Source organism: Odocoileus virginianus, chromosome 24 (assembly GCF_023699985.2).
Source record: "Odocoileus virginianus isolate 20LAN1187 ecotype Illinois chromosome 24, Ovbor_1.2, whole genome shotgun sequence".
Lineage (NCBI taxonomy): Eukaryota > Metazoa > Chordata > Mammalia > Artiodactyla > Cervidae > Odocoileus > Odocoileus virginianus.
This window is the reverse complement of record NC_069697.1, coordinates 51,381,210-51,397,157: the sequence shown is the minus strand read 5'-3', so window position 1 is coordinate 51,397,157 and position 15,948 is coordinate 51,381,210. Positions and strand designations below refer to the sequence as shown.

The 15,948-nt window shown below is 59.2% G+C and overlaps 2 protein-coding genes across 2 annotated transcripts; both read left to right on the top strand.

Moving 5' to 3' along the window:
* Positions 1 to 680: 680 nt before the first annotated feature.
* Positions 681 to 3,651, top strand: INHBE (inhibin subunit beta E). Its single transcript, XM_020878408.2, has 2 exons — positions 681 to 2,028; positions 2,280 to 3,651. Exons 1-2 carry the CDS (start codon positions 1,731 to 1,733, stop codon positions 3,026 to 3,028), a joined length of 1,047 nt encoding a protein of 348 aa, XP_020734067.1. The 5' UTR covers positions 681 to 1,730; the 3' UTR covers positions 3,029 to 3,651.
* Positions 3,652 to 5,290: 1,639 nt separating this feature from the next.
* Positions 5,291 to 15,916, top strand: GLI1 (GLI family zinc finger 1). The gene is made up of 14 exons (XM_020878449.2): positions 5,291 to 5,637; positions 7,852 to 8,045; positions 8,197 to 8,420; positions 8,782 to 8,930; positions 9,149 to 9,232; positions 9,498 to 9,693; positions 9,948 to 10,092; positions 10,434 to 10,523; positions 10,613 to 10,750; positions 11,061 to 11,210; positions 11,941 to 12,105; positions 12,598 to 12,828; positions 13,329 to 13,596; positions 13,979 to 15,916. Exons 4-14 carry the CDS (start codon positions 8,831 to 8,833, stop codon positions 15,718 to 15,720), a joined length of 3,309 nt encoding a protein of 1,102 aa, XP_020734108.2. The 5' UTR covers positions 5,291 to 5,637; positions 7,852 to 8,045; positions 8,197 to 8,420; positions 8,782 to 8,830; the 3' UTR covers positions 15,721 to 15,916.
* The last annotated feature ends 32 nt before the right edge of the window (positions 15,917 to 15,948 follow it).

The following is a 15,948-nucleotide window of genomic DNA, read 5'->3' as shown; positions in this document are numbered from 1 at the left end:
GTCTCATTGGCCCCCTCCCCACCACAGGTGCTGCAGCGTGGCACCCATCGCTGCCCTCCATGGCCACGTGGCAGTGATGAGGTCCAAAACCGAACTGACGGTAGCAGTGATGTGGTCCCGATGACAGCCTCGGCTTTCCGGCAGCGGCGAGAGGAGAGAGCTGAGGCACCAGCTTCTCCTTCTTCTGGCGGGGAGGCAGGGTCCCCAGAGCGAGGGGCGGGGAAGCAAGCGCTCTGAATCCCCGCACCACGCAGAGCAGCCCCTTCCCTGGGGAGCTGGTCAGCGCCGAGTCCTCCGCCGTCCAGCGGCTCAGCACTGCCCCATGGCGGACACTGGCGGTACCGCGCCCCGGCCCCCAAGCGCCGCCTCTCTTCCCGGTGCCAGAATCTAGCAGTCTCTCTTGAGAGCCCCCAATGGCTGAACAGCCAGGAGACTAACAAACTGGAATAGGGGCCCATTTCCCAAAACACACTCACTTCCTCCAAGCTTCGTGAAGAAACTGGGGCATAAGGAGAAAGGCTGATGACATGAGGCCTTGGTCCTCCCATTTAAAGGCAGTGAGGAGTGTGATAAGAAGGCTGGGGTTGGGACTCAGCTTGCTATACTGGCCATGTTTTGTTCTTAAAAAGCCCATAAATCTCCCATGTCCCACCACCATTAACTGAGGCTGGCACCACTCCTAGGATACCCCAAATCTAGGCAGCTCTTGGAGTCCCCTGAAAGAGAACCAGTGTCTGGGACAGGCCCTTCCAAGTCTCATGCCCTTCTGCCATCCTTGATGGACTCTGCCCTGATGTAACATTGCATCACCACCACCCCCACCTCTCCAGGTTTCCCCAGACATCACAGCGACATGCCATCCGCCGCCCAGGCTCCAGCCCTCGTCCACGTTGTGCTCCGGTCCAACTGGACTCTGGGCAGCCAGCACAGGCAAGGTCAGGAGGTAACTTCTGTGCCCCATGACACGCCACCTTGGCCTGGGCAAGAGGACTCCATTCCTACCGCCAGCCCCCCGGCCTCTCACCCCTGCCCCAGCCCCACTGCTAGAAGTAAAAAAGAACTGAGCTCTCCTTCTAGCCCAGAAAAATAACCACTGGGGTTCCCAACTGCCTCATGGAAACTGCTGCAACAGTGGAGGCCAGGAGCTAGACTGGAGGTATGGGGGGAAGTGACCTTCCCACCTTGCTCACATGGAGCTCCCTCCCCCGAGCCCCAGACCTTGGGGATTGAGCCTGTGAAATCCTCCTCCTTCTTGCATCATACGTGTCCACATCGCCCCCCACTCCCCCCCCCACCCCTACCTCAAGCTCCGTGACCAGGGCCAGATGGTGAAACCTGAGCTCCAGGGGGGAACCTCCACCCACGGCAGGGGCCTGATGGGCAGCACAGCTGGCCAATCCCGGGGCTCAGAGGGTAGGTCTGCCTGCTGACCACTAGGTGAGGGAGCCCTAGGCTGCTGGCTCCAGAGAGGCCCCGGTCAGTAGCCAGACGTGAGCTGCGAGGATCGAACTGGCAGACTGCACTGAACATCGCTACCCATTGGACCATCCACTGTCTGCCTTCCTGAGTTCCAGGCGACAGAGGACAGGTGGCCCTACCCTTGGCCAAGGGTAGGTGTGGCACTGCTGGCTGCAGCCGCCGTGCCCTCCTCATTGGCCTCCACGCAGCCAGACCGGAGGAGCGCCGGCCCTCCGAGCCCCCGACCTGACCCCGGGCCATTCACCAGGACCATGGGGCTCCCCAGTGTCCAGCTCCAGCTGGTGCTGCTGTGGGCACTGGTGTGGGCACAGGTGGCAGGGTCTGCGTGTCCCTCCTGTGGGGGCCCCGCGCTGGCACCCCACCCAGAGCGAGCTCTGGTCCTCAAGCTGGCCAAGCAGCAAATCCTCGAGGGGCTCCAGCTGACCAGTCGGCCCCGGATGACCCATCCTCCACCGCAGGCGGTGCTCACCAGAGCCCTCCGGAGACTGCAGCGGGGAAGAGTGGTTCCAGCGAATGGGGAGCAGGTCATCAGCTTTGCTGTCCTCACAGGTGGGTGAGGGAGAGACAGGCAGAGAGCTGATGGGGCAGGGGACGCAGAAGGGGAGCGTGACAATGACAGCAGGAGCAGAGGGAGCTGGGTCTGGAAGGGAGAGGAGGAACTGCAGCCGGACTGGCCTCGGAGTCCCTGCTTCTTCCGCAGGTGGGAGCTGGGGAGCGCGGTGGGCAGGGCTCTCGGGAGCCTCAGGGGAGAGCATCACCTCCGCCCACATTCTCCAATCCCGTCTCCATCTTTCTGGCAGACTCCTCCACCGCCACCTGCAGCTCCACGCTCGCCTTCCACCTGTCCGCCCCTCGGTCCCACCACCTGTATCATGCTCGCCTGTGGCTATCCGTGCCCGCCACCCTTCCCGGCCCTCTTTCCTTGAGGATTTTCCGATGGGGGGGCAGGAGGAGAGGCCGCGGGTCCCGCGTCCTTCTGGCTGAGCACCGGTTGACAACCCCAGGCTGGCACGCCCTGACTCTGCCCTCTAGCGGATTGAAGCGCGAGGAGTCTGGTGTCTTGAAACTCCGACTGGCCTGCAGTCCCCTAGAAGGCAACTGCACTGTCGCCCCACAGCTCCTGGACATGGCAGGAGAGCAACGGCCCTTCCTAGAACTTAAGACCCGGCCCAAATGGCCTGGGGCAGGCCGCGCCAGGAGGAGGACCCCCAGCTGCGAGCCTGCGACCCCCTTGTGCTGTCGGCGAGAGCATTACGTAGACTTCCGGGAGCTGGGGTGGCGGGACTGGATCCTGCAGCCCGAGGGGTACCGGCTGAATTACTGCGGAGGCCAGTGTCCCCCCCACCTGGCTGGCAGCCCCGGCATCGCCGCCTCCTTCCATTCTGCTGTCTTCAGCCTCCTCAAGGCCAACAGCCCCTGGCCCTTGGGTACTTCCTGCTGTGTCCCTACTGCCCGAAGGCCTCTCTCTCTCCTCTACCTCGACCGTGACGGCAACGTGGTCAAGACAGATGTGCCAGATATGGTGGTAGAGGCCTGTGGCTGCAGCTAGCAAGAGGACCTGGGGGTCCGCAGTGAAGAGATCAACCTAGGGTCCCCAGGCAGAGGGCCTCTGTGGCTGGAGGCATCAGGTTCCTCACCTTCACCTCCACCCCATGGGTCATCTGGCAGTATGACTGGATTGACCCCTCTGAGACCCAAATGGGCACTTCTGTGTCCAGTCTCTGGCCCATTTCAGGCTGGTTGATATGTGGGGGAGATGGGGAAAGTGTGTCCTATAAAGGAGTCTATCCAGAAAGCGTGAGTTCCTGCCCTAAGCTGTCCGAGAAGACGGGAGGAAGTGTGGGAAGGAGAGGCAGGGAAAAATCCCTCAGCCTCTCCAGAGAAGAGAAGGTCCTCAAGCAAGGGACGGAAGAAGCAACCAAGAGCCCAGCAGCCTTGGGATGGGGGAGGCGGTCTGGCCAAGGGCGGTGGCTGTGGAAGTGCTAGAAGGCAGGCGCAGCAGGGACCTGGGCAAGGGGCGAGGGGAGGTGTTTAGGAAAGCCCCAGAAATGGGAGTCCAGAGAGAGTGGCGCTAAGCCTGAGAAGTTTTCTGGTTTTTCTCTGGGTCAGGACCCATCGGGGAGGCAAATGTTTATACTTTCCTAATAAAAATGAAGGAAAAAACATCAACAAGTGTGAATCATGAAGGGCTGGGATGATGGTACACAACAATGGTTCTCAGAGTGTGGAACTCCCAGGAGGTCCCTGAGACCCATTCACATGGTCAAGACTATTTCCACAATGAAATTAAGATGGTACTTGCCTTTTCATTTTCAACATCTCAGTAGTCTAGAGTGGAGTTTTCCAGAAGCTATAGCACATGTGATTACATCATCTTCCTGACATCTTTGTTAATGGGGTGTGTGCTTGTGTATTCTTGGGTTACAGCTTTTTTTTTTTTCCAGTTTTAATGTCTAGCATGGTAAGTTGATACAAACACATAAACAAAATCTCAATAGTTTTTAAGAGTGCAAAGGGATATTGAAAGCAAACTGTTTGAGAATCGCTGGTCTAGAGCCTTGGATGGGGAGGAGAAAGCAGTGTTCTCTGAAAGAACTCCACTGCAAGGAACATCGCGTGGTCCCTCGTCCAGTCATCATTGATCTTGCCTGACCCTCTGGGTTTAACTGGTGTCTGGGTCAAAGTCATGTGGGGGAGGGAGGTTAAAATAGGGCTCCTTATCTGTCCTCCCACAGTTACTACACATATTTGTCAGGCCTCAGACCCCTGCCTAGTTTCAGCTTTCCCCTTGACCCTCAGACTGAACAGTTAACTAACTGACCCTCCAAACCCAAGGAGGGGTGGTTCTTGGAAGCAGAACTAAGATGTGGGAGGCCTATCTGAGGGGTGATGGAGAAGAAAGAGGCTCCTTCCCCCCACCCATGTCTTCTCCCCTTTCTCCTAAAGAAAACTCAGAGAGACTAAAATAGCTGCCCCTTCCCCTGCATCCGGTAACCATGGCAACACAAGTCCTAAAGAAAGGGCACTCCCCTATCAGACCCCACCACTCCGCAGCAGGAGGCTCTGCCAGTGTCGCCCTCTGTTTCTTTGGGCTTATATGACCCCTCCATGGGCTCCCAGCTGGGCTTTGGTGGGGGGATCTAAGCCTCCCCCGTTCTCCTCTGCCTCCAACCAGACTCGGAGAAGGTGTCATGTGCCAGAAGGACCAGCAGAGGGAGCAGGCCGCTTTGCGGAGCAGCAAGAGCGCGGGCAGCGTAGAGGTGCAGAGGTGGCCCAGCCTCCTGAACTTCGAGGCGAAGAAAAGCAGGAGTTCTCGGGGAACGTCTTCGGTCTCAGAGTCCCTTAGTAACGTTGTGCACACAAACCCTGCCCTACACCCAGTGCCGCAGCCGCTGCTCCTGTGTGCTGCCTGGACCCCTTACCTTCCGCCCAGGGCTCCCAACCCAACTCTGTGCCGACCCCCTCATGTTCCGTCCAAAGGCTGAGGCCGGCAGAAAAACTGCAGGATTGTGGAATGCCCAGTTAGCACCAACTAAAGTCGACGATCCTACTTCCAATGTTCTTTTTCCCGGGTGAGTTTTTTGGTCATTCCCTCCGCCCCCCAATCTATTTCTCAATTTGTTTTTTCTGGCTCTGATTCAGGACCTCTTGGTGGGCAGCCGATCCAGGGATCCAGGCCGGGATTTACCACCCACTACCAGCAGCGTGTTCAGCGGGGGGGGGGGGGGGGGGGGGGGGGCGGTAGGCAGTGTAGGGTCCCTCAAGGGAGGGGGAGGATCCTGGGGGTCCTAGGGGTGCAATAAGCCCGGCACCCCCTCTCTTGCTCCCAGCTACCCCGCCTCATCCTCCAGAACTGCAAGAGGGAGGGACGTGGGAGGGAGGTGAGGGGCGAACGGGAAGAGCGGCGGCGCGCCAGCGGCTAGAGCGAGAAAAAGTTTTTGCAAAAGGGAAAAAAAAAGTTTGCGCTTCTCACGGGTGGTCCCGGCTCGCGGCCCGGCGGGCTGGGCCGGCGGGAGGGCTGGGGGCCAGGTTGGGGGGGTGGGGGTGGCCCCGAGGCTGCGTCGCTGTAGCCCTGTCCGCCCCCCCTCCCCACCGCACACCCCCCAGCCCAGACTCCAGCTCTGGACCGCGCATCCCGAGCCCTGCGCCCAGACGGAGGTGAGAAGGGGGGCAGGCGGGGGACCACCTGGGAGCGGTGGGGGAAGGGACCTCAGGGGATGCTCTACTTGCGAGGGACTCTGCCCGGCCGAGGGGGAGACCCGCGGCGCAGAGGCTAGATAGAGGTGGCAGAGTCTGGGATAAAATACTGGAAAGTTTGGAGAATTTTTTCAAATGTATCTGCCTTTCTCTATCTTTTTTCCTTCTGACAGTCTGTGTGTCTCTGTCTCAGACGACCGTGGGTCTCTTTGTCTGTCTCCGCCTCTCCCATATATTAGAAACATTTCATTTTAATGAGGTTGGGATGAAGAAGTTGAGAGGACGGTTAGCTGGAGGTCTGCGTGGTAGAGAGCGAACCCCAGGTGTGCCTATGAGCGCTGGGCAGGAAGACATCAGAGTTTCTGAAAGGAGGGGACAGCTCTGGACAGAGTCCCAGATGGGCTGTGTGAGCGACAGGACCACGGGGGGCGGCTGGGCTTGAACCTCTGACCGGTCTTGTGACAGATGGGCTTGCTGGTGCACGTGTTTTGAGGGGAAGGAATTGTCTTCTGGGGTCCGAAGGGGACGGGGGCAGTCAGTCTCTAGTTTAGGCCCGAGAAAGATTCTCCAAGGAATGTGGACTCCTGGGTCCCAAGGGCTGCAGGCAGGGTGCTAAGGAGGAGCAGAGGAGACCTGGTCCTGACCCTCTGACCTCAGGACCACCGGGGCAGCCGAGGGCAGCCACCGGGAGACCCCTACTGGGACGGGGCGGGACCACTGGCCGCTGCCTGACTGTGCATCTCCGTTGGCCCCCCTCCCAACGGGAGCTGGGGACTGAGGCCCCTCCTCTGGCCCAGACCACCCTGCCTGCCCTTGCTCCCCGCTCTGAAGCCTCTTTCAGGCCCCGTGACCCCGAAACAATCCGCCCTGGGCACCTAGCTTTGGGGACAGGATTAGCGAAAGGGAAGCCCATAGACTGCGGACTGAAGGTTTTCGGGCGCTGGAGGACTGGGGTCTTCATAGGCTAGGTCCTTACGGTCCAGTAGCGGGAGAAGGCCGGACAGTTTCCCAGGGGGAACTTGGAAGGGCCAGCACAAGGTTGGTTTTCCTTGGAGGCGGGGTCGAGATACCCCCCCCCCATTATCTCCCAGGCATCCCCTACCAGGGAGTATAGACCCCGCCCTTGACGTCACTAGGGGGTTCCCGGGGGTCTGGAGGGGTTAACCCTTAGGAAGCCAGCGGGGATACCCGGGAACCTAAGGTGTCCTGGCCCCTCCCCCTCGCCAGACACACCTTATTTTATTTACCCTAGTCACTTTCTCTCCGTATAGTTTCTGGATTCTTCTTTTCCACCCACCAAGGGGACTCCCATTCTCCAACAGTGCCCCCCCCACCTCCGCCACGGGCGCCAAAGCCTGCTCTCTGGATACACCGTGGAGAGGAGGGAAGAATGTGTCCCGCCTCTCAATCCAACCCCCCCCCCCCCCCACCTCCGCCGCGGCTCGTCCGACTAGGCTCCCGGGGCGGGCGGGGGAAGCGGAGCCGTCTGCAGCCAGAGCCTGCGGCGGCGACTTGGGTGGGCCGAGGAGGCACGGGGGCGGGGAAGGCGGGACCGGGAGAAGGGGGCGGGGCCGGCTCCTGGGAGTTGGGGAGCGGGGGTGCAAGGGGGGACTCTGGAAAACTGGGAGACACAGAAGATGATTCAGGGCTCCAGCAAGGGAACCCTAGAGCTTTCTGCTCCATCCTGCGCTCTCATCCACACCCGAGAAAACCTTCATTTTCTGTAGCTGGAAAAGTTAGCGAAATATTCCTTTCGCCAGTGTGAAGGGGAGACGTGGGTGGGCTGTGGCACGCGTGGGTGAGGAGGGATATCGCCCCATTTCCATCTCGGTTCCCTTGTGGCTGGACATGGGGGCTGAAAGATGACTGGGTAGGCATGTTTGGGGGAGTCGCTTTAGATTTGGGGGGTCGTTTGCTAGCCCCCGCCTCCTTGGATGAGTCATAGAGGAAGGAGGCGGGAGAAGTGTCCCCTCATCCAGCTGCCAGCCAGCTGTGGCCCCCACCCCCACCCCCACGTAATGCCAAGGTCGAGTTGGGAGGTCTTGGTTGCTGGACCCGGATCTCCGCTAGTAAAGGAGGAGTTAGGAAGGGTACAGCCCAGGCTGCGGGGATCGGCTGGGTCCTGGGGTCCGGGTTCCGCTCCCCATCTTACCCCGCCCTCACCCTAAATCCCAGCATCCCGGGATCACCCACCGCGCCGGCCGGCCTGCTCCCGGCCGTTCTCCACCCTACCCCGCCCCACCCCACCCTCACTCCCGGGAGACCGGAAAACCCGGGGTGGAGCAGAATCCGGAGCCCGAGGAGAGAAGTGGACAGCGGCACCCTCTCCCGCACTACCTCTCCGCTCTCTAACGGATGATGACTTGTGTGTGAGTGCGCCCACGCATGTGTGTGCTTATTCTCCCAAAGCTTTGCCTCAAAGTTCCTTTCCTGTTGCTCCAAAACACACCTGAAGAGCTAGGCCAGCGCCCAGACTGAAACCCCCCTGAGTAACACCAGCTTCCATCCTTGCACCAGCAGACCTGGGAGGCTCTCCTCAGAAACTCGCTCCCCTTCCGCACGCAGCTTTCCGCCTCACGGAGCGAAGGGCAGATCTCCTAGCTCTCTCCTGGCCCCGCGAGCCTGCCTGGGCTGTGGCGAGGGCTCCCTCTGCTGGACACGGGAGAGGTTGTAGACCGGCTGTCCGCGGGCAACGGATGGAGAGGCAGAGCGGCCCAGGCTGATCAGCCAGCCCGGAGCTTGAGGTCAGTCACTCCTCCTGAGTTCCCCATCCCATCCCTGAGGGCTGGCCCCGTGGTCAGAAGAAACAGGACCCGGGGTATAAAAAGCACTCGAAACTCCTAGTCACAATTTTAGTCCACAGCACTCCCCCAACACGCTCACACACGCTCTCCATCCAGGCATAGCTCCTCCCCAGTTCCTAAAAAGACCTCCAGGGCTGCCTCTGTCTCAGTGGGACTTCTCTCCTTAACCTCCGTGGCTGAGCAATGCTCGTGTCCACCTGATTCCCCATGGCAGATGTCTCGGAGGTCATCTGCCCCGGCTTCCGGGCCCGAGTGCCTTACCTGACCTTCCGTATTTCCCTCCTGCCCTTGTGACTTGCAGGTCTCCCTTGCCCTCCTGCAGTGACCCCCACACTCTCCTCTGAGACACCATGTTCAACTCGATGACCCCTCCACCAGTCAGGAGCTATGGCGAGCCCTGTTGTCTGCGGCCCCTCCCCAGTCAGGGGGGCCCTGGCATGGGGACAGAAGGTCAGTACACACACCAGTCCCTGGACCTTGACCACTGGCAGATCTCTCACCCAGCCCCAGGGCTCCCTCTTCTATCCCATTCCAGTTCCCCATATACAAGAAGACTTGAGGTCCCATGCCACATGGGATTGGGCCTTACTTGGGGTTTCAAGATGGACTGTGTGCGTCCTTCATTCCCGTGCCCCAGTCCAGCTGTATCTCTTTCCTACGACTGCCAGGTCTGCCCTTCTGTCATCAGACCACCCGCATGCCCGGCCCCCACAGTTATGGGCCAGCCAGAGATGCCAACAGCTGCGCGGAGGGTGAGGCCTCAGGCAACCTGTCTTCCCTTTCTGCCCCTTTGGGATCTGTCCTGAGGAAGAAAGTTGGAGGGCAGGGGATCTACCTTGGAAGAGGAAATGCCTGGAGATGGGATCAAGGAGTCAGAGCATGATCAGGAGGTCACAGATGAGGTCAACAGGACACAGTCTAGTGTTATTTCTTTTTGCTGAGAGTCAGTCCTCATGGGTTGGATGCATGAGGGGCCTACTCCTTTACCGTATCTGCCTCCCCTATTTCCTGCCCCAGCGCCACTGTTTCCTCCTCCCCGGAGTGCAGTCAAATTGACCAAGAAGCGGGCACTCTCCATCTCACCACTGTCGGATGCCAGCCTGGACCTTCAGACAGTTATCCGCACCTCGCCCAGCTCCCTCGTGGCCTTCATCAACTCACGCTGTGCTTCTCCGGGGGGTTCCTATGGTCACCTCTCCATCGGCACCATGAGGTGCAGACAGCCTCGAGCTAAGAGGCCCCTAAGACCCTGCCAAACCCCATTAGAAGCCTCAAAGCCCTCCAAACCACCGATCCTCTTTGAATCCTTATCGTTTCAAAGGTGTGGAAGTCCTCCTCAGTACTTCCCCTGGGCTGCCTCCACCACTTCCCACAGTCTTCCAGAAACCTTCCAAAGAGCCCAGGAACTCCTAAGGCTTTCTGAGATGACAGTCCTAAGTAATTGCCTCTCCTCCTCCTCCTCCACAGCCCATCTCTGGGATTCTCACCCCAGATGAACCACCAGAAAGGGACCTCGCCTTCTTTTGGGGTCCAGCCCTGTGGTCCCCATGACCCCACGCAAGGTGGGATGATGCCGCATCCTCAGTCCCGGGGACCCCTCCCAACTTGCCAGGTGAGGATCACCTGATTTCCCTCAGTTCAGGGTGGATGGGTGGTGGGCTTTTTTTTTTTTTAGAGGAAAGGCGAAGGAAGAATAGAGGATGTAAAGGTTTTCAGTGCCAGAAAAATAAAGGAGTATGAGTGCTGGGGGTTAACTCCTTGAGGTTCAGTCAGTCTCTTCCAAGTGAGATCCCACCTTTTGCTCACCCCATTCACCAGTGCAGTCTAAGGAGGAAGTCAAACTCAGGGGTTGCAGCTGCTAGGGTGGGACACTCAGGGCTGGAAGACTTGGCTGGGGTCCCTCTTCCTCCCTCCCACTTCTGCCTTCGTCATCCTCACCTTCCTTTGGGAAAGCTGAAGTCTGAGCTGGGTGTGCTGGTTAACAAGTGCCCGGAGGAGCCCTTGGAAGGTGATATGTCCAGTCCCAACTCCATGAGCACACAGGTAATGGAGAGCGGGGAGCTTTACCTCTGGAACCTGATCGAAACAAAAGCTGTCACCAGGTGACCCTGGGGTTTTCTCTCCTACCCTAGGATCCACTGCTGGGGATGCTGGATGGGCGGGAGGACCTGGAGAGAGAAGAGAAGCCTGAGCCTGACTCTGTGTATGAGACTGACTGTCGCTGGGATGGCTGCAGTCAGGAATTCGACTCCCAGGAGCAGCTGGTGCATGTGAGTGCCGGGGGTAACGGGAATGCTGCTGGAGCCTGTAGGACATTCTGGGTGGGACATGGTGGAGTCAGGCTAAGGGCAGGGGGTCAACGACGGAATATCCAGTGGGTAGGCAGAAACTCAGAGGAGCTGCAGCTGTTTAGAAACTTGGAGGAACGGAGATGTGGGCTCTGATCGTCTTCCTGCCTTTTCTTTCCCCGTGACAGGAAGTCATGGCGGGATATGGTGGGGTGGGGAGGTCGAGAGAAGGTCTGTTCTGGATCTCAGGGGCATGGGGAACCTCGGAGAGCCTCTGCGTCTTCTCCCTCAGCACATCAACAGTGAGCACATCCATGGAGAGCGGAAGGAGTTCGTGTGCCATTGGGGGGGCTGCTCCAGGGAGCTGAGGCCCTTCAAAGCCCAGTACATGCTGGTGGTGCACATGCGCAGACACACGGGCGAGAAGCCACATAAGTGCACGGTGAGGCACCCCTCCCCAGGCTCAGGGTCGCTTCCCAGATCAGGGCTCCCCACCGAGGCCGGGGCCAGTCTGACTTCTGCCATCATAGGTCCCTTCCTCCACAAACAAACATTTAAAAATTGTGTTTTATTGACTGCATTGGTATAAAGATGAACATATTGACGTTACATGTTTAGAGCACTTTCTTGGACCTAAAAAGCTACCCCCCCGCCTTGTTTTTAAAAGAGATTAAAACATTTTTGTGGGCACCAGACTGTACGGTGGACCTAGGCACTGTGCTCGCAACTTGGCTTACTGCAGAAGCCCTGGCCGGAGGGGGCACACACGCAGGACGGCCCCGTCGTAACACAGGCTGGGATCCCCGGGCAGGGACTGGACCCAGAGCGCTCGCTGCCTCATCGCCACATCCCTGCAGACAGAGTGCCTCCAGCTACTCCTGTCCCCTCAGCTCTTGCCTGCCCTTGTCCCTGAATTTCGGGAATTCTACAGGCCCAGCGCTCTCCCATCTCCCCCTCCTCCCCAGCACTGCACAGCATGTGGGATCTTAGTTCCCCAACCAGGACTGAACTCAAGTCCCCTGCATTAGAAGCAGAGTTTTGGTCACTGGACCACCAGGGGAGTCCCATGCTTGAGTTCTATTTTCTGATGTACGTCCCTTTTGAGGTTCAGGGTTCCGCTAACCTCCATGTCCTTCTGTCTGAGGGACATCCTCTGACCCCATGTCCCCTAGTTTGAGGGGTGCCGGAAGTCATACTCACGCCTGGAGAACCTGAAGACGCACCTGCGGTCACACACTGGTGAGAAGCCATACATGTGTGAGCACGAGGGCTGCAGCAAAGCCTTCAGCAACGCCAGCGACCGAGCCAAGCACCAGAATCGGACCCACTCCAATGAGGTGAATGCCCCACTCCAGAGGCCCTCCCCCCACTTACAGACGCCACCTACTGGGGAGCGTCCCCCGTAAGAAATCCCCTAGCCCAGCACCCACTTCACAGAGGTGAGTTCCCCTCCACCCGTATAATTCCCCTGGAGAACGTCTTTCTGAGACCAAGAATTTCCACTTACCATCCCTCCCCCACCTCTAACCCGTCAAAGGGCTAAGCTAAAACAGACCCATTCTAACTAGGGTACCTTCAACCCCCTGAACTTATGAGGCCTCACAGCCCTGGGTTCATCCCCTCCCCTTTCCCAGGCCTGTCTGTTCTCATCTTCCCCTTGATCCTTTCATCCTTTCCTCCAAGGGCCCTACTCTCCTTCCTTCCTTGGGTGCGATGCGTTCCTCCCCGAGTCCCCTGGTCTTCACTTAACGCCACCGCTTTTCCCCATTTCTTCTGCATTGTCCCGATTTGATCCTTCTTGCCTGCGGTCTTCACTCTCCACTCAACAGAAGCCCTACGTGTGTAAGCTGCCTGGCTGCACCAAACGCTACACAGATCCCAGCTCGCTCAGGAAGCATGTCAAGACAGTGCACGGCCCTGATGCCCACGTGACGAAGCGGCACCGCGGGGACGGCCCCCTGCCCCGGGCACCGGCTCCGTCCTCGGTGGAGCCCAAGAGGGAGCGGGACGGCGGCCCCGTCAGGGAGGACAGCAGGCTGGCGGTGCCGGAGGGCGCCACGGTGAGGCCGAGCCCTGCCTCCCTGCCCGCATCTCCCCAGCCCCTTCCCACTGGCCCATCTCCGTCTGTGCTCGTCTCTCTTCTGTGGCTGGTCCCTTAGCCGAGTGTTGCTCCTTAGGCTACCTCAGATCTAGGGATTTTACTGGAGTTCATTAGTGCCTGGGTCCAACAAGCTCACAGAGGAATTATTGTATTATTTTAAGCCTTGTACCAGTATAATTCCAGGTACGCCTCCAAACAACTTCATGACAAAGGAACTTAATCTTGTCACTTTCAGATGAAGAAACCCAGAAAAATTGTCCAGGGTCATAGAGCACAGATTGGAGTTTAGGTAGTCTAGGTTCTTTTCATCAGCAGCTTTCCCCTCATCCACCCCTGTCTTTCACGGGATCCGCCCTCTCTGCGCCTGTAAGCAGTCCCAGGACACAGGCTCTGGTCGCCAAGTGCAGGAGCCGCGGGGAGGGGCAGGGGCGCCACCTTCAGCCTTCCTCCTCCCCACAGAAGCCGCAGCCGAGCCCCGGGGCCCAGTCGTCCTGCAGCAGTGACCACTCCCCAGCAGGCAGCGCGGCCAATACAGACAGTGGTGTGGAGATGGCGGGGAACGCAGCGGGCAGCACGGAGGACCTGTCCAGCTTGGACGAGGGGCCTTGCCTTGCGGGAACTGGGCTGTCTACCCTTCGCCGCCTTGAGAACCTCAGGCTGGACCAGCTACATCAGTTCCGGCCGATGGGGCCCCGGGGCCTGAAACTGCCCAGCTTGCCCCACACCGGTGAGTGATGGGTGTGGGGCGTGGTTGCAGGGCTAAGATCTGGCCCTTCTCTGAGAATGGAAGGAAGACTTCACCTTTCAGGGCTGCTGTACCATTAGAAAAACGTCCCCTTTCCTCAAGATACTTTTCTTCCATCTATCAGAAAGTTGTTGTCTTTTGAATGTTGTCCCCTATGGTTGTGCAGTGCACAACCTGTAGGACTGTTCGCAGCGACCCCGAATCCCGGGGGACCCAGAAGCAGAAAGGGAACGGGAGAAAGAGGGCAGAGAGCTGGGTGGTTAGAGTTAAGGAGCCTTCCCTGGAATTCCAGGACGAGGCTTCCCCTTGGGGGAGGCAGGGTGAAATGCAGAGGGCTCCCTGGCCAGCCTGTCTTTTCTTGCAGGCACTCCTGGCTCTCGCCGCCTGGGCCCCCCAGTATCTCTTGACCGCCGCAGCAGCAGCTCCAGCAGTGTCAGCTCAGCCTACACTGTCAGCCGCCGCTCCTCTCTTGCCTCCCCTTTCCCCCCTGGCTCCCCACCAGAGAATGGGGCACCCTCTCTGCCTGGCCTCACGCCTGCCCAGCACTACCTGCTCCGGGCCAGATATGCTTCGGCCAGGGGAGGCGGTACCCCACCCACTGCAGCAGCCAGCCTGGATCGGACGGGGGGGCTTCCTGCACCTCCCTGGAGAAGCCGAGCTGAGTATCCAGGATACAACCCCAACGCAGGGGTCGCCCGGAGGGCCAGTGACCCAGCGCGGTCCGTTGACCGCCCTGCCCCAGCCAGAGTCCAGCGGTTCAAGAGTTTGGGCTGTGTCCACAACCCCCCGACAGTGGTAGGAGGAGGACAGAACTTCGATCCCCAACTCCCAACCTCTGTCTACTCACCACAGCCTCCCAGCATCACTGAGAATGTCTCCATGGACACCAGAGGGCTACGGGAGGAGCCAGAGGTTGGGACCTCCATGATGGGTAGTGGTCTGAACCCCTATATGGACTTCCCACCTGCTGACACTCTGGGGTGTGGAGGGCCTGAGGCGGCAGCAGCTGAGCCTTATGGAGCTAGAGGGCCAGGCTCCCTGCCTCTTGGGCCTGGTCCACCCGCCAACTATGGCCCCAACCCCTGTCCCCAGCAGGGTTCCTATTCTGAACCCACCCCAGAAACATGGAGTGAGTTCCCTTCCCACTCTGGGCTCTACTCAGGCCCCAAGGCTCCAGCTGGAGCCTACAGCCAGTGTCCTCGTCTTGAACATTATGGACAAGTGCACGTGAAGCCAGAACAGGGGTGCCCAGTAGGTTCTGACGCCGCAGGACTGCCACCCTGCCTCAATGCCCACCCCAACGAGGGGCCTCCACGCGCACAGCCTCTGTTCTCCCACTACCCACAGCCTCCCCCTCCCCAGTATCCCCAGTCAGGTGCCTACGCCCAGCCACCTCCTGATTATCTGCCCTCAGAAGCCAGGCCCGGCCTGGACTTCGAGTCCCCCACTCATTCGACAGGACACCTCAAGGCGCAGCTTGTGTGTAATTATGTTCAGTCTCAACAGGAGCTGCTGTGGGAGGGCGGGGGCAGGGGAGACCCCCCGGTCCAAGAACCTCTCTATCACAGTCCCAAGTTTCTGGGGGGTCCCCAGGTCAGCCCGAGCCCTGCCAAGGCCCCAGTGGCCACATATGGACCTGGCTTTGCACCTAATATGCCCAGTCACAAGCCGGGCTCCTATCCAACCCCTTCATGCCATGAAAATCTTGCAGCAGGGGCCAACAAGGCTTCCCATAGGGCAGCAGCGCCACCCCGAGTTCTGCCCCCACTACCAGCTTGCTATGGGCCCCTCAAAGCAGGGGGCACCAACCCCAGCTGCGGCCATCCTGAGGTGGGCAGGCTGGGGGGGGGCCCTGCCTTGTACCCCCCTCCGGAAGGGCAGGTTTGTAACCCTCTGGACTCTCTTGATCTCGACAACACGCAGCTGGACTTCGTGGCTATTCTGGATGAGGCCCAGGGGCTGAGTCCTCCCCCTTCCCAAGATCAGAGGGACACCTCGGGACACACCCCACCTCCCTGTGGACCCCCCAACATGGCTGTGGGCAACATGAGTGTGTTACTGGGATCCCTGCCTGGGGAGACACAGTTCCTCAACTCCAGTGCTTAAGGAGTGGGGGACCACAGATCCACATTTCCTGAGGGGTTGCCATCCCCACCAGGAAGTCTGGAGGAGGAGCCATAGCCCCCTGGGATGCCCCAGGGATGGGAGGGGTGGGCTGGGGCTGTACACAGTCTAAATATACTTAGGGAGGAATTTGATAATGACACTGTTTCCTGATAATAAAGGAACTGCATCAGAAAAAGCCCTGCTTTATAATGTGACTATCTTGGGGGA